An 18,524-nucleotide genomic window follows, 5' to 3' on the forward strand; every position below is an offset into this window, starting at 1 on the left:
AAACAAAATACATGAAACGATGCTAACAAGTTTCTAAAGCATACTCTGGTTGACCTCAACCAATAGAAATTATGGATTGTTTAGCAGGTAAAGGCTTAATGGTACGCTATAAACAAATGTTGAGGAAATTTGTGGATGAAACTGGCAAGAACTGGGATAAATGGTTTTCTTTTGTTTGCATACAGAGAGGTGGCACACGCTTCAACTGTTCTGTCTCCTTTTGAGTTGCTGTATGGCAGACAGGTTCAGGGATGTTGGACTTGCTGAAGGAGAGCTGGGTGGCTGGTGAGACAAGCTCAGCAAAAACCAGACTTATCTCTCACATCCTCCAGATGAGAGACAAACTGGGCACTTTCCGAGAAAAAGAACATTTGGAAAAAGCTCAACACAACCAAAAGGTATGGTATGACAATGATGCCCAGAACAGAGAGCTGGAAACTGGTCAACAGGTGTTAGTGTTGCTATAAACGAGACTCTGTAAGTTATTGGCTAAATGGGAGGGTCCCTATACTGTTCCGAGGAAGGTGGGCCAAGTGACGTATGAAATTTCATGTCCTGATGAAGCCAAAGTTAAACAAATACTGCATGTAAACCTGTGAAAAGAATACTATCACAGAGCCATCCAAAGGAGTGAGGAGCATGTTTTGATGATCCAACATGTTCAGCCAGAAGAAAATACGAAGCTGAAGAAGCTGACATGAGGCTTTTCAGAGAAAAAACGAAGCCGCAAACCCGTCCAGAGCATCTGACTCAGGAACAGTGGCATCAGCTGGGTAAGACTAAACAGTCTTTTCCATCTCTGTTCTCTGAAAAGCCAGCAGCATCTTGAGGTTGTCCTGGCCAAGATACAGAAAGCCAGCCTGACCCTCATTGCAGCTAAGTGCTCTTGGGCTCAAGAAGAGGTGAGATATCTTGGGTACCTAGTTGGTCGTGGACAAATAAAATAGAGAAGATAAAGGCTGTACAAATGATTCCCAGGCATAAAACAAGCAAGTAAGGTCTTTTCTAGGATTAATGGGTTGGAATAGAAGATTAATTTCCCATTTTGCTCCAATAGCAGCCACTCTCACATTTAATGACGAAACCAGCTTCGAAAGTGACTTGGAGCACTGACTGTGCGGATGCATTCCAGCAGTTAAAAATGCAACTGTGTCAAGATCCTGTGTTGCAGAGCCCCGACTTCACCAAACAGTTTCCGGTACAAGTGGTTGCTCCGATCCTATTTCTGACAAAGAAACTGTTTGATCGGGAGAAAAAGTATTCTACTGTGGAAAAAGAAGGATTGGCTATATAGTGGGCTTTTGATTCATAAACGTATAATCTGTTGGGTAGAGAGTTTGTCCTGCAAACTGACCACAGACCGTTGACCTGGATGCACTCAAAACAACACCAGAATGGAAGAATCCTTTGTTGGTGCTTCGCTCTCCAGCCATACCAGTTAAGCCATACACCATTGTCCTGGTAAGGAGGATCTTATTGCAAATTATCTCTAACGTTTATCTGACAAGTGTGGACCAGAAGGGGGAGGAATTGAGAAATGTTAGGAAGCACCAGCTTCCTCTCAGCCTGTTCGGCATCAACATTGGTTGTTTTACTATGAGTTTCCCTAACCAAATAGTATTTTGTTTATTTTGTTTGTTGGACCACAGCATTGATGGTCTTGTTTTGAATGTCCCTAACCAAATGGTAATTTGTTAAGACGAGGGAGGAGCAGAGGTGATATGGCGTGTGCACAGCTCATGAAGAAGGAAATTGTTCTTTTGTTTGGGGGTGATTTCCCCATGATGGTTTTGTTTTTGGAGGAGAATCAAGGAAATAAAGGTGGATTGTGAGCCTGCAGCTCTCTTCTGCCGTGGTGTTTCTGTCCTCCTGAAGCCTCTGCAGTGGGGCTTCACCCTCACCTCGCAACAGGTTGAACACTCACATTGATGTACATTTTTTGAAAGCACATGAAAACAGTTACTATATAATTCAGTTGTTTTAAGAGTCCATGACTGCACCAATATAGCTACCAGCCTATAGGCCTGAGGCCCTTTTTCACAGCTGAGGATTTGGAGCCCAAAGAAACAGTCTTCAAACTTAATGCATATCGACACATTTATTAATGATTAATCTACAAAGTGATTATTTGATTATATTCAGACACAAATTTGACATAATTAATTGATTTCACTCCATAGTTTCATTATCTGTGGTTACATGGATGATATATGATTACTTCTGCGTCATTGAGATCATCCGAATGACATTGAAAATGCAGACGTTTTGTTTTTTTATCTTGAAGTCACAATGACCCCCGTTGGGTTTGTGAAGTAACCGGGAGCTGGGTTCACAGGCATCATCATCACAGGAGCAGGCTGGGAACTGACAAAGCCTTGAGACTGAATGTTGATGACAACAGGGGTCTTCTTGCGCTCCTTCAACTCCCTATGCATCTGACACCAGGCGCACCAAAAGCAGAAGCATGAAATCGCAATGTCCTTACAAAGGGAACCCTGTATAGAGTCACACAAAACATTTACTGACTCACTGCTTTCATTGAGTCAGTAGGCTCCAAAAATAAACGTAGTTCAGTGTCTTGTACCTTGATATCATATCTGTTGCGCATTGCAGCCCTCATTGACAAAACTGCAGGAGGGACACACAGAGGGATACGAGAGTAACCCAGTACAGCAAGACTGCAACAGTCACACAACGGGAGGCAGTTGTTCTCTCCTAACCTTCCTGAAACTGTGCAAGCCAGGCAAGGACCGCACCAGAAGCCATAGCAACCTGGGAAATGTATTTATTGATTATTGAAAACCACCTATTCATGTTCAAAAGCAGTAAAAAAGAAGTAGGATAAAACAAAAGGATGAGATAAAACAAAATTAGACCAATAGAAAACAATGGTAGATTTGAATTAAAGATGATAGTTTGATTCTTACAAGTACTTGCGTCCTCAAAGCAGTCCCAGACACCAGAGGCCCAATCAGTCAAGGGTCTTTCTGCCATTGGATTCACTTCAGGTTCAGATAAACAGTTCGTCTGTGAAAATAATGTAACAGAAACTCAAATGTGACACTAATAGTACAGGAGGCTTTTGAAATTAAACAAGATTAGAAAGCATATTTTCATCCCTACATTGGACAATCTGATAACACGTGTAAACTGAAACGTTCAACCTGCAGAGCATTTTATACCAGTGACATCTAGCAAAAGAAATAATATAGCTATATTTAGACTTTTCTGTATGGAAAATGCACAGAAATAATAAACAATCAATAACAGCGGCAGTGCTCACTCATATGACCACTTTTTTTCAGTAACTAATAATCTGAAGCATTAATGTTGGCAAACCAGGAACTAAAGTTACTTATCCAACTCACTGTGCGTTCCTGTTGTCGCGTCCCGCAGGACAGTGGAAAGGAAGACGAGTTCCTTGTCTGTAAAGATGCTGTAAGAACAAAATCAAGCTGCTCCTTCACTTTTCTCCAACCACACACACACACACACACACACACACACACACACACACACACACACACACACACACACACACACACACACACACACACACACACACACACACACACACACAGTCAGCCTCCTAACCCTGTCACACTTGACCCGCCTCCTTCTCCACTCACAGGCCAACTCGCTGTAACGGTGGGTTGGAGTGACACAAAACAATCGGAACCCAGTGAACGCCGTCATTAAAACAACATTGCATCAATAACACAACTGCAGACATGTTACAACATTTTTTTAAATTTTCATTCGTAAAAAGTTATATAGGCAGGACACACATGCACACACGCACACGCACACACACACACATACACACAGTTAGGAATCAATCCTGGAATTATGTCTTCGAAGTTTGTCATCATATAATTAACTTGAGAGATAGGACAGTTTCACCAAGTTACACACAAACATATTTTTTTTAAAAAGGGGGAAAAGGGTCATATTTGCAGTTCTGTCAAGACAGAATTATAATTAATATTTCCTGGTTGTGGAAACAAACATTTTTTTAAATAATTTCTTCTCCCTACAAATATTTCCAATTCCTTAAATGAAATATCTGGAATAACTTAAACTGAAACAGACACAGAGAGCAGTTTGTTGACCAATTTAATTGAACCCAGAAAGCTCTGCATTTCATTAAGGTTCACCTGAGCTCTGCTGCCCCCTGGTGGAAACAGGCACTGCATCGCGTCAGGAACAGCGTCCCTCTTAAAAAGTTAAAAGCTTTTCCCTCACCTTTTCCCCCTTAAAATTCTAACAAGTGAATGACTTAATAATTGCCCCCAATCCCTTTCCATTATTGAGTTTCCACAATATATATTGGCTTTAAAAGAATACGTTTTAAAAAGATGACGCCGTCTTTTGATTTTTGGTGGATGTGTTCTGCCGAATTTGGCGCCACTGTTAAGTTTGAACAAATCATAGATTGTAAAGCGTGTCTGCAGGATGAAAAGCTGTTTCTGAACTTGAATTAAGGCCTTTTTCAAGTGAAAATGGAAACGTCTTTGTCGTCTGTTTACGCGACAGCAGCCAGGGGTCTGCTGCCTTTATGACCCAAAGAGCCGTTTTCATGATTTTCCACCAGATATAATTTATCTGGAGCAACAAAACACACGCATTACTTAGTACTTAAGTTACTTAGTAACGAGTTACTCTAATATAACCACTTTTTTTATTGTAACAAGTAATCTACTTGTTATTATTACCAAACCAGTAATCAGATTAAAGTTACTTATCCACGCCACATTACGGGGCGAGTCAAGAGGAAGTGTGAAAAAAGAACCAAGCAGAGTGAGCATGTGTGTCACACTGATATAGAACCAAGCAGGATATTTCCTGTCGTAACGATACAAACAGGAGGCTGCATTGGTTGTTTGACAACATATGGTGTGTTAACATGCCCATTAATGACAGTGGCTAATGTATTTCATCCATGTCAACAGAAAATAAGAAATTGAGTTGAATATGAGGATTGTGTCAAATAACCAAACTATCAAAACGTAGCATCATCCCTTTCAGGGCCAGGATGGAAGAACAGGAGTTTTTGTAATTGCATAAACAGCAATAAACTCACAGATTCAGTGTTGATAATAACTGACATATCTCAGACTGGTATATCTCGAACAAATACAAATCCACTTTCCATACATCATGTCATTGGAAAATTTGTAAATTAGGCCACAAAATATGCTTGAATTTAGAGGGTTGAAATAATAAAAAATAAATTCACATTTGCTAAACATGAAGAGAATTGAATTGAAGAAAACCAAAAATGACCCAATGACCTCAAAGCCTGATGGTTAAAATGAGAGTATTGGTGGACCACTTTAATCTGAAATAAGAAGGTTTATATATAAATGATATATATATATATTTTTTAAAAGACATTTAAGTGGGTTGCACTTACAGTATAGCACTCTCATCACTTTTACTACTTTTGATGTCAAGTCTCATTTCATTGCAATTTATATATAAAAAAAAAGATTTTAGTTATCAATGCAAACTGAAAGAAACCAAAACAAAATGCAACACTGCATTTTTTATGTTCCATTCTTTATGTTTATTTACGTCAATGTTTGGTTTATACAATGTGCACTGCTTTCAGCCACGAGAGACAAACATAGTTCGCCTCATATTAAACAACAAAAAAAACAAAACCAAACTTTTAGGACTGATTCTGACCGACAATGTCCCAGAACTGTTTTTACAGTTTTCGCATTTTCTTTCCAGATAAAAACTGCTTCTGATAGGCCGAGCCGTTCACCAACACGATGAAGTTGGGAGTGCCTGCCTTGACAAAAAACCTGAAACGGAACACAAAGGACAGAAAGTGAGTAAAACACCTGACAGACCCTAGTAGCTAGTATAACAAACTTCTACAACACGTTCAAATACATTTGTAACCTGCCCCCACCTCTGAAAAAATAAGTACAATTATTCAAACTAATTGCAAGTCATTGTCTCTCCTACACATCTATATCATTATATGATAAAATAGCAAATGCCAGCGAGGGGAAACGGGAAAGAGCTTCTGCGCCACAGGTTTCCAGAGGTTGAAAAAGCAGTCAGAACTGCTTCTTTAGGTCATCGATTTCATGAAAATGACTGCATGTTTAAACCGTAACTGATCGTCCAGCGACACACACACACACAAAAACAAAAAACACACCAACATGTCGCAACATGAATGACAAAGTGATTCACAAGAAGAAACGCGCAGAACAAAATACTGTTTCCAATGAAAAGCAGGTCTCCTGAAAATATGCAATACATTTACCTTTTATGTTGCAATATTTCCAAAAGTGACATGTTTGGTTGTGTTTGGTAGAGAGTCTCCTTCTCTTCATCTTCAAAGTAAATCTACAACAAACAAAACCCACAATGTTGTTAAGGTGATGAAACACTTTGATATTTAAAAGGTGCTGAAATGTAATGGCCTTCCTCACAGAAAATCAACAGTAATAAACAAATACTGTATCCAATTCCACAATATATACTTTTTTAAAAAAAAAAACATTTACACTCAAGCATCACTTAAAAGTGCAAGAAGAAAAAACAAAATACATGAAACGATGCTAACAAGTTTCTAAAGCATACTCTGGTTGACCTCAACCAATAGAAATTATGGATTGTTTAGCAGGTAAAGGCTTAATGGTACGCTATAAACAAATGTTGAGGAAATTTGTGGATGAAACTGGCAAGAACTGGGATAAATGGTTTTCTTTTGTTTGCATACAGAGAGGTGGCACACGCTTCAACTGTTCTGTCTCCTTTTGAGTTGCTGTATGGCAGACAGGTTCAGGGATGTTGGACTTGCTGAAGGAGAGCTGGGTGGCTGGTGAGACAAGCTCAGCAAAAACCAGACTTATCTCTCACATCCTCCAGATGAGAGACAAACTGGGCACTTTCCGAGAAAAAGAACATTTGGAAAAAGCTCAACACAACCAAAAGGTATGGTATGACAATGATGCCCAGAACAGAGAGCTGGAAGGTCAACAGGTGTTAGTGTTGCTATAAACGAGACTCTGTAAGTTATTGGCTAAATGGGAGGGTCCCTATACTGTTCCGAGGAAGGTGGGCCAAGTGACGTATGAAATTTCATGTCCTGATGAAGCCAAAGTTAAACAAATACTGCATGTAAACCTGTGAAAAGAATACTATCACAGAGCCATCCAAAGGAGTGAGGAGCATGTTTTGATGATCCAACATGTTCAGCCAGAAGAAAATACGAAGCTGAAGAAGCTGACATGAGGCTTTTCAGAGAAAAAACGAAGCCGCAAACCCGTCCAGAGCATCTGACTCAGGAACAGTGGCATCAGCTGGGTAAGACTAAACAGTCTTTTCCATCTCTGTTCTCTGAAAAGCCAGCAGCATCTTGAGGTTGTCCTGGCCAAGATACAGAAAGCCAGCCTGACCCTCATTGCAGCTAAGTGCTCTTGGGCTCAAGAAGAGGTGAGATATCTTGGGTACCTAGTTGGTCGTGGACAAATAAAATAGAGAAGATAAAGGCTGTACAAATGATTCCCAGGCATAAAACAAGCAAGTAAGGTCTTTTCTAGGATTAATGGGTTGGAATAGAAGATTAATTTCCCATTTTGCTCCAATAGCAGCCACTCTCACATTTAATGACGAAACCAGCTTCGAAAGTGACTTGGAGCACTGACTGTGCGGATGCATTCCAGCAGTTAAAAATGCAACTGTGTCAAGATCCTGTGTTGCAGAGCCCCGACTTCACCAAACAGTTTCCGGTACAAGTGGTTGCTCCGATCCTATTTCTGACAAAGAAACTGTTTGATCGGGAGAAAAAGTATTCTACTGTGGAAAAAGAAGGATTGGCTATATAGTGGGCTTTTGATTCATAAACGTATAATCTGTTGGGTAGAGAGTTTGTCCTGCAAACTGACCACAGACCGTTGACCTGGATGCACTCAAAACAACACCAGAATGGAAGAATCCTTTGTTGGTGCTTCGCTCTCCAGCCATACCAGTTAAGCCATACACCATTGTCCTGGTAAGGAGGATCTTATTGCAAATTATCTCTAACGTTTATCTGACAAGTGTGGACCAGAAGGGGGAGGAATTGAGAAATGTTAGGAAGCACCAGCTTCCTCTCAGCCTGTTCGGCATCAACATTGGTTGTTTTACTATGAGTTTCCCTAACCAAATAGTATTTTGTTTATTTTGTTTGTTGGACCACAGCATTGATGGTCTTGTTTTGAATGTCCCTAACCAAATGGTAATTTGTTAAGACGAGGGAGGAGCAGAGGTGATATGGCGTGTGCACAGCTCATGAAGAAGGAAATTGTTCTTTTGTTTGGGGGTGATTTCCCCATGATGGTTTTGTTTTTGGAGGAGAATCAAGGAAATAAAGGTGGATTGTGAGCCTGCAGCTCTCTTCTGCCGTGGTGTTTCTGTCCTCCTGAAGCCTCTGCAGTGGGGCTTCACCCTCACCTCGCAACAGGTTGAACACTCACATTGATGTACATTTTTTGAAAGCACATGAAAACAGTTACTATATAATTCAGTTGTTTTAAGAGTCCATGACTGCACCAATATAGCTACCAGCCTATAGGCCTGAGGCCCTTTTTCACAGCTGAGGATTTGGAGCCCAAAGAAACAGTCTTCAAACTTAATGCATATCGACACATTTATTAATGATTAATCTACAAAGTGATTATTTGATTATATTCAGACACAAATTTGACATAATTAATTGATTTCACTCCATAGTTTCATTATCTGTGGTTACATGGATGATATATGATTACTTCTGCGTCATTGAGATCATCCTAATGACATTGAAAATGCAGACGTTTTGTTTTTATCTTGAAGTCACAATGACCCCCGTTGGGTTTGTGAAGTAACCTGGAGCTGGGTTCACAGGCATCATCATCACAGGAGCAGGCTGGGAACTGACAAAGCCTTGAGACTGAATGTTGATGACAACAGGGGTCTTCTTGCGCTCCTTCAACTCCCTATGCATCTGACACCAGGCGCACCGAGAGCAGAAGCATGAAACCGCAATGTCCTTACAAAGGGAACCCTGTAAAGAGTCACACAAAACATTTACTGACTGTAATGTTTATTAATTAGCTGTTACTAAACTGCTTTCATTGAGTCAGTAGGCTCCAAAAATAAACACAGTTCAGTGTCTTGTACCTTGATATCATATCTGTTGCGCATTGAAGCCCTCATTGACAAAACTGCAGGAGGGGCACACAGAGGGATACCACAGTAACTCAGTACAGCAGGACTGCAAAAGTCCCACAACGGGAGGCAGTTGTTCTCTCCAAACCTTCCTGAAACTGTGCAAGCCAGGCAAGGACCGCACCAGAAGCCATAGCAACCTGGGAAACGTAGGAATTTATTGATTATTGAAAACCACCTATTCATGTTCAAAAGCAGTAAAAAAGAAGTAGGATAAAACAAAAGGATGAGATAAAACAAAATTAGACCAATAGAAAACAATGGTAGATTTGAATTAAAGATGATAGTTTGATTCTTACAAGTACTTGCGTCCTCAAAGCAGTCACAGACGCCAGAGTCCCAATCAGTCAAGGGTCTTTCTGCCATTGGATTCACTTCAGGTTCAGATAATAAACAGTTCGTCTGTGAAAATAATGTAACAGAAACTCAAATGTGACACTAATAGTACAGGAGGCTTTTGAAATTAAACAAGATTAGAAAGCATATTTTCATCCCTACATTGGACAATCTGATAACACGTGTAAACTGAAACGTTCAACCTGCAGAGCATTTTATACCAGTGACATCTAGCAAAAGAAATAATATAGCTATATTTAGACTTTTCTGTATGGAAAATGCACAGAAATAATAAACAATCAATAACAGCGGCAGTGCTCACTCATATGACCACTTTTTTTCAGTAACTAATAATCTGAAGCATTAATGTTGGCAAACCAGGAACTAAAGTTACTTATCCAACTCACTGTGCGTTCCTGTTGTCGCGTCCCGCAGGACAGTGGAAAGGAAGACGAGTTCCTTGTCTGTAAAGATGCTGTAAGAACAAAATCAAGCTGCTCCTTCACTTTTCTCCAACCACACACACACACACACACACACACACACACACACACACACACACACACACACACACACACACACACACACACACACACACACACACACACACACACACACACACACACACACACACACACACACACACCACACACACACACACACACACACACACACACACACACACACACACAGTCAGCCTCCTAACCCTGTCACACTTGACCCGCCTCCTTCTCCACTCACAGGCCAACTCGCTGTAACGGTGGGTTGGAGTGACACAAAACAATCGGAACCCAGTGAACGCCGTCATTAAAACAACATTGCATCAATAACACAACTGCAGACATGTTACAACATTTTTTTAAATTTTCATTCGTAAAAAGTTATATAGGCAGGACACACATGCACACACGCACACGCACACACACACACATACACACAGTTAGGAATCAATCCTGGAATTATGTCTTCGAAGTTTGTCATCATATAATTAACTTGAGAGATAGGACAGTTTCACCAAGTTACACACAAACATATTTTTTTTAAAAAGGGGGAAAAGGGTCATATTTGCAGTTCTGTCAAGACAGAATTATAATTAATATTTCCTGGTTGTGGAAACAAACATTTTTTTAAATAATTTCTTCTCCCTACAAATATTTCCAATTCCTTAAATGAAATATCTGGAATAACTTAAACTGAAACAGACACAGAGAGCAGTTTGTTGACCAATTTAATTGAACCCAGAAAGCTCTGCATTTCATTAAGGTTCACCTGAGCTCTGCTGCCCCCTGGTGGAAACAGGCACTGCATCGCGTCAGGAACAGCGTCCCTCTTAAAAAGTTAAAAGCTTTTCCCTCACCTTTTCCCCCTTAAAATTCTAACAAGTGAATGACTTAATAATTGCCCCCAATCCCTTTCCATTATTGAGTTTCCACAATATATATTGGCTTTAAAAGAATACGTTTTAAAAAGATGACGCCGTCTTTTGATTTTTGGTGGATGTGTTCTGCCGAATTTGGCGCCACTGTTAAGTTTGAACAAATCATAGATTGTAAAGCGTGTCTGCAGGATGAAAAGCTGTTTCTGAACTTGAATTAAGGCCTTTTTCAAGTGAAAATGGAAACGTCTTTGTCGTCTGTTTACGCGACAGCAGCCAGGGGTCTGCTGCCTTTATGACCCAAAGAGCCGTTTTCATGATTTTCCACCAGATATAATTTATCTGGAGCAACAAAACACACGCATTACTTAGTACTTAAGTTACTTAGTAACGAGTTACTCTAATATAACCACTTTTTTTATTGTAACAAGTAATCTACTTGTTATTATTACCAAACCAGTAATCAGATTAAAGTTACTTATCCACGCCACATTACGGGGCGAGTCAAGAGGAAGTGTGAAAAAAGAACCAAGCAGAGTGAGCATGTGTGTCACACTGATATAGAACCAAGCAGGATATTTCCTGTCGTAACGATACAAACAGGAGGCTGCATTGGTTGTTTGACAACATATGGTGTGTTAACATGCCCATTAATGACAGTGGCTAATGTATTTCATCCATGTCAACAGAAAATAAGAAATTGAGTTGAATATGAGGATTGTGTCAAATAACCAAACTATCAAAACGTAGCATCATCCCTTTCAGGGCCAGGATGGAAGAACAGGAGTTTTTGTAATTGCATAAACAGCAATAAACTCACAGATTCAGTGTTGATAATAACTGACATATCTCAGACTGGTATATCTCGAACAAATACAAATCCACTTTCCATACATCATGTCATTGGAAAATTTGTAAATTAGGCCACAAAATATGCTTGAATTTAGAGGGTTGAAATAATAAAAAATAAATTCACATTTGCTAAACATGAAGAGAATTGAATTGAAGAAAACCAAAAATGACCCAATGACCTCAAAGCCTGATGGTTAAAATGAGAGTATTGGTGGACCACTTTAATCTGAAATAAGAAGGTTTATATATAAATGATATATATATATATTTTTTAAAAGACATTTAAGTGGGTTGCACTTACAGTATAGCACTCTCATCACTTTTACTACTTTTGATGTCAAGTCTCATTTCATTGCAATTTATATAAAAAAAAAAGATTTTAGTTATCAATGCAAACTGAAAGAAACCAAAACAAAATGCAACACTGCATTTTTTATGTTCCATTCTTTATGTTTATTTACGTCAATGTTTGGTTTATACAATGTGCACTGCTTTCAGCCACGAGAGACAAACATAGTTCGCCTCATATTAAACAACAAAAAAACAAAACCAAACTTTTAGGACTGATTCTGACCGACAATGTCCCAGAACTGTTTTTACAGTTTTCGCATTTTCTTTCCAGATAAAAACTGCTTCTGATAGGCCGAGCCGTTCACCAACACGATGAAGTTGGGAGTGCCTGCCTTGACAAAAAACCTGAAACGGAACACAAAGGACAGAAAGTGAGTAAAACACCTGACAGACCCTAGTAGCTAGTATAACAAACTTCTACAACACGTTCAAATACATTTGTAACCTGCCCCCACCTCTGAAAAAATAAGTACAATTATTCAAACTAATTGCAAGTCATTGTCTCTCCTACACATCTATATCATTATATGATAAAATAGCAAATGCCAGCGAGGGGAAACGGGAAAGAGCTTCTGCGCCACAGGTTTCCAGAGGTTGAAAAAGCAGTCAGAACTGCTTCTTTAGGTCATCGATTTCATGAAAATGACTGCATGTTTAAACCGTAACTGATCGTCCAGCGACACACACACACACAAAAACAAAAAACACACCAACATGTCGCAACATGAATGACAAAGTGATTCACAAGAAGAAACGCGCAGAACAAAATACTGTTTCCAATGAAAAGCAGGTCTCCTGAAAATATGCAATACATTTACCTTTTATGTTGCAATATTTCCAAAAGTGACATGTTTGGTTGTGTTTGGTAGAGAGTCTCCTTCTCTTCATCTTCAAAGTAAATCTACAACAAACAAAACCCACAATGTTGTTAAGGTGATGAAACACTTTGATATTTAAAAGGTGCTGAAATGTAATGGCCTTCCTCACAGAAAATCAACAGTAATAAACAAATACTGTATCCAATTCCACAATATATCCTCTTTTTTTTTAAACATTTACACTCAAGCATCACTTAAAAGTGCAAGAAGAAAAAACGAAATACATGAAACGATGCTAACAAGTTTCTAAAGCATACTCTGGTTGACCTCAACCAATAGAAATTATGGATTGTTTAGCAGGTATTTCTGAATGAAGTTTAACCTGAAGATTTTGCGGAAGGTATTTTCTGTCAGCGTCCCAAGGTGGAAGCTCTTCAAACACAACAACCAGCTGGTCAATGAAGCTGGGGGGAAGAAAACAAAGTTATTTACAGTTTGAAATTGAATACACTGGACATTAATACATTTAGAAGCAAAGCTGTGTAAGAGATTAAGATAGAAACACAAAACACAGACTTTGTTTGACAAACTCATACATATAATACTAATACATAGTGAATCTCAAGACTGTATGTCAGTATGTATCGGTAAATATGCTCATGTCACTTGAATGTGTTTAATCTGTGTATATTGACAGTAGTAAATGTAATCAGCAAGTCCAATGTGGAGTTAACTAACCACAACTCCTGGCCATTTCCTTAATCTAACTGTACACTATGGTACTTCTCCATCTGAAACCTAAAACAAATCTATTTAGTCACGCCACATTCCATATAATTGAATTAAATCGTCCGAACCATGGTTGACATAATCGGGGGAGCTATGAACCAACAGGAACTTTCAATTATTCTTCAAATATTCTTCTTGTAATATTCAAAACTGTTCCTCAGCTTGTGCGGACCATAAAAAAACAAACCACAACACTGAGTTCCCAGGCAACTGTGCATAACACTATTGTAGAAACAGAGTTTTTGCTGAGCAAAAACACGTTTTAGTCAATTGTATAGAAAAAAAAAAGAAAAAAGACTGATCTGAAGACTTTGCATGTTATTAGTGTGTAAGAATTCTCAAGATACTGCGATGTCCTCCGACACTCTAAAGAGTGACCAGTGGGGTTGGTCAGGCTCGTTTCTTTGGGTGAGAATAAGTACATGAGTGACTTTATGTATATGTATCGATGGCATTGGAGCTCTTTTCTTTAAACTTGAAGGCTTTACGACAGTATGTACGTAAAAAATAAATAAATAAAGGATCCATTTACCAGCTATTCTCACAAAAGGCTGAGATGAAGTCACTTTGTTGATGTTCGGGGTAGAGAAAGAGAACTGGCCACTGCAGAACGCCCTGCTGGTCCAGGAAGACCTGCGCCCCGGTCAGCTCCTTTGAACTGAGACCGTCCAGACTCAGCTGCGCGATCGCTGCTGAAGAGTTCTCGTTGTCGTGCTCGCTGTCTGAACCGCCTCGTCGAGGGTTCGCAGACTGCCGCAGCTTGATACCCCGATCCTGCAAAAGAGCACAACAGACGCCTTTTTCACTTCAACACATCACTCAGGCCTCTTCATGGCCGAGGGCACCTTCTTTATTTAACTTGTGATCGTCTGCCCAATACACCGCTGCTTGTCACATTCAAAGCACAACTTTTTGTCATCTCTTATAGTATTGATAACCTGTTCTGTCAGTCACAGTTTTATTTACTCTTTTCGTTGTCAGTTCACTCTTTAATACTTTAACTTCAGCCTCTCATTATCTAATTGTGTAACTTAATATTCTATCCATACAAAACCTATCGAAAAGAGCCTCGAGGTAGAACCAGTGTTGGAGAGGAGAGATGGGATTATTCCAGATATTAAACAGATTAAAACAGATTTCAATTTTAAATAAATATGATCACAGGGTAACGTACCTGTATAGCAGCCAGAAGAGCTTCTTTCTCACACAGAGTCTTTTTTTCTTTGGCCTTGGCCTTCCTGGCATCTCGCTCTGCAGCTCTCTTAATATGACATAGATGAAAAAAAAACATTAACTTTTCACAACATCTTTGCTTTAAAATTTAAAACCCCATGAAAAAAAAAAAACCTTTATTGAAGTCGGTAGTTACTTTGTGTTTATCTGCTGCAGCTCTCAGCTCCCGCAGCTTCTTGTCAGTTGGCGCGACCTTCATCCCGTCATCACACCACTGAATGGCTTCTGAATAATGACGCAGCTCGATACAACACTGAGCGCCTGCAAAACAACAACAACAAAAATAGATCCAAATGAATGCCCGTCATTTAAACAATCTTGGAATAAATTACTGTCTGTTTTACCTGAAGACCAAGAGAGAAGATAAAACTTTAAAAAAATACATAGACCACAGCTGCTATATTCACTGCCTTAACTGCGTTAACCTTAAAAGCAGGAGTGAAACTCTCGTGATAAAGCACAGTGACTCTTTTCAATTGTGAGACAACGGAATTACAGAAAATCATTTTCTGGCTGGCAAAAGTTATCGTTTTGATTTACAGGCGGAACATACCTCTGATTAAAGCTTTGAGGTGGTCAGGCTTGAGCTTTTTTGCAGCTGCAGCATCGTTTAGTGCGGAGCGCATGTTGCCTGGGGGACAAAACAAAACAAGACGTATGTTCAGCTGAGCTAAATAAAAAATCTCTAAACAAAACCCATTTGATTTTGAGAAGAAAAAAAATTAATACCAGAGTAAAACAAGGTGGTGTGTTTCAGTTGCTTCCTTTGAAGACAACAATGTGTTTTTCTTCTTTAACACACAAATATTAAAACACACACAAAAAATGTTTTTTTTAAATTTGTCAAAGCAGAGAAGTATGGGGAGAGCAGCTGGACTTTATATTAATAAGGGCATTTTAATATGGACACAAAATTAAGCCAGACACACTTTTACAAACAAAAATCCTTTAACCAGTTGCTCCACCGTCCGGCCCTTATGGCACATGATACATGATCCATGGGCCTACAGCTTAAAATGTCTAGAATTTAGGAGATTAAGATTGGTGAACATCTTCTCAATACCACTACATTCATTTTGAAACCATGGAGGATGTCCACCACAACAGAATCCCAGCAACTGTAGTTACATTCAACAAACCGCAAACTCTCATTAACCATCGACTCATAGTTCTAGTACTCCCACCGTATTGTACATTTTAAACCAATTCCAACATTCTCAACCATTTACTGGCTGAACTCATGTACATTAAAAGCTTCTAATCTGATCTGATCGATTGGCAATATAAGACAAGAGTCTCCATCCTTGCTGACTTCACATTGTGGAGGTCAAGCAGAAAAAATAAATAAAATTAATAGCAACCCTAGACAACTCTAAATTTGTGCACATGTCAAATACAATGTTATTTTATTTTGATGTTCTATCAACTTCAATCAGCATTTAATCATTTTAAAATGCTTTGCATTGTCTTTATATACGCATGGGTTTTCTTGCTGCAACGTCTAAATGCACCTATAACTGTAATCATCTTTGAATTGCTTTAAGTCACCGAAGTCATCTCAAGCTTTTCTCCAAAAATTGAAGGGCATGGTGACTTTAGACTGGAAGTGGGTGCACATATGTGAGATTGTCAGTCTGTCTATACTTTACCAAACAATGGTCAGCTCAAGCTGCTGAAACCTTCAAGTTTAAAAGCATGTTTAACATCATTCCTTCAACAAGCAACCTGCAGGTACACACAACAACTTGTTGCTAAAACCTCCTATTAAAAAAACAAACCCTTAACCCAGGTGTCTTAGTAAGTTACAGGCCACCTCTGAGTCTGGTTTCTGCAAAGTCTTCTTCCTATTAGAGAGAGTTTCTCCTTTCAACAGTCGCAAAATAAGTAATCTGCTTGCTCGTGTGGATTTGTTGGGTTTTTCTCCCTTAAAAGCAGCTAGAAGTGGCTGTGTTGTACTTGGTGCCATATAAATAAAGTTTAATTGAATTGAACTAAACTTAGCAGAACCGACATGTCTCGTTTACCCAGATAGTAGTGTGCAGCTGCTCGATTGGTGAGGAGAACAACATTAAGATCCTGGTCCCCACATTTCTTCAGCAACCCTGCAGTGTAGGACTCGATCGCTTTCTGGTAGTTCTTCTCTTTGAAAAACTCATTCCCTTCATTTTTCAGGCTCGTGGCTTGCTCTGGAAAACAAACAGCCCCAGGTTTATTGAGGTGGCCTCAGCGGAGTCACCGATTAGTGACATGCAGCGGCGTTGTGAAGCCGACTTTACCCTCCGGAGGCCGGTCTTCACTGTGGAGGATGGACTGCAGACAGGCGAGCTCTGGAAAGCTCTGCGGGTCGATCACATCCGGGGCTTTCTTCATGAACATGGGTATTTTGTCAAACTCCTGCATGGGGTAAACACAAAGGTTCATCAATGACGACGTCCAAACAGTTTACTGGTTAATCTGTCCCACGTATTTACCTGCTCCCAGTTGTTTTCGCTGAGCCCGTTTTTGTATCTCTGGGATTTAAATTTGTCCATGAAAGCGTCCATGTCATCGTCGCTGTCGCCATGTGCCGCCATCTCAAACAAAGTTTTTTTTTACTGTGATATACTAGGTTGAAGGGTTATAGTGGGAAGATATGAGCGTATTGAGGTGTCTAACAGATCGCCGAGTTCCACCCATGTGCCAAAACAGTACTACACTGCAAGAGATCCGTGCGGAAACTGAGTTACAGCTACTTGGTTCCGCTCCGTTGTCAACAAGTGAATATGAAATGTGAAAATTAGTCTTCAAGAATAGTTTATACGCATTAAATCACTTTAACAAATACTAAAAATGAATAGCATAATAATATACAATATTATAGCTATCTGCACAAGGCCATGTCGTTATTACACATTATCTGAGCTGTCAGCACTGTGGGTTAATCTATATTAAGGTGGTTATATCATGTTTGGTGTTGCGATGTAATCTGGAAATCAGTGCTTTTTTTGAGGAAAGAGAGAATTCTGAACAGGTGATGAGAAGCACAAGCAACAAAACAGCTTATAATAAACTATCAAAATCCAGACAGGTCTTATAAAAGTAAACCTTAAAGAGTGCATCACAGGTATTGTGGACACAGCCCGATTTATGTCACTTACAGATTAACTTTCCTGTCAAGAGGATTGATTTTAGTTTAGAATAGATTGTCATCCTTCAGTGCATACAAGTTTAGTGTTAGAAGTGTATAACGAATGTGAAAATTAAAAGCTAGTTTGTTAACGATACTAACAATCAAATCAGCCTACAAATGATCCCGTAGAGCTACTATAGTAAACCCGAATTATTGAGTAGCATTTTTACAAAACGTCAGTAATTTTAACTGTAGAGTTACAGTAGCATCTTACAAGCGCAACAAGCCAAAAACCTCAAGGGCAGGCACCAGACTATCAAACAAGTGTAATGGGTACGCTTAGCTCAAATCACTATGATCCAACATATTTTAACAAATATGTTTGCCTAAATTTTGTTACAGCAAACTACGTATTACTTCTTTTAGACCTGAAGGCAGACTTTTG

General features: G+C 39.3%; 1 protein-coding gene and 1 long non-coding RNA gene across 3 annotated transcripts; both read right to left on the reverse strand.

Moving 5' to 3' along the window:
- Positions 1 to 5,551: 5,551 nt before the first annotated feature.
- On the reverse strand, positions 5,552 to 17,689 carry ttc4 (tetratricopeptide repeat domain 4). 2 transcript variants are annotated; one of them, XM_080474074.1, is made up of 10 exons: positions 17,442 to 17,683; positions 17,247 to 17,364; positions 16,995 to 17,156; positions 15,524 to 15,601; positions 15,107 to 15,231; positions 14,912 to 14,998; positions 14,270 to 14,511; positions 13,331 to 13,412; positions 12,949 to 13,031; positions 5,552 to 5,813 (listed from the first exon to the last, which is right to left on the reverse strand). In XM_080474074.1, the coding sequence occupies exons 1-10, from the start codon at positions 17,541 to 17,543 to the stop codon at positions 5,714 to 5,716; spliced, it is 1,179 nt and encodes a 392-aa protein (XP_080330200.1). In that variant the 5' UTR covers positions 17,544 to 17,683; the 3' UTR covers positions 5,552 to 5,713. The 2 variants fall into 2 exon arrangements, with proteins under 2 accessions (XP_080330200.1, XP_080330199.1); XM_080474073.1 differs by lacking the exon at positions 5,552 to 5,813 and adding an exon at positions 12,113 to 12,475 and having other exon boundaries at positions 17,442 to 17,689.
- LOC308115251 lies at positions 8,641 to 10,221 on the reverse strand. Its single transcript, XR_013935673.1, has 4 exons — positions 9,960 to 10,221; positions 9,516 to 9,618; positions 9,169 to 9,356; positions 8,641 to 9,052 (listed from the first exon to the last, which is right to left on the reverse strand). It is a non-coding gene; the product is annotated as an uncharacterized lncRNA (long non-coding RNA).
- Positions 17,690 to 18,524: the final 835 nt, after the last annotated feature.

The sequence above is a fragment of the Lipophrys pholis genome (assembly GCF_963383615.2).
Source record: "Lipophrys pholis genome assembly, chromosome: 10".
Classification (NCBI taxonomy): domain Eukaryota; kingdom Metazoa; phylum Chordata; class Actinopteri; order Blenniiformes; family Blenniidae; genus Lipophrys; species Lipophrys pholis.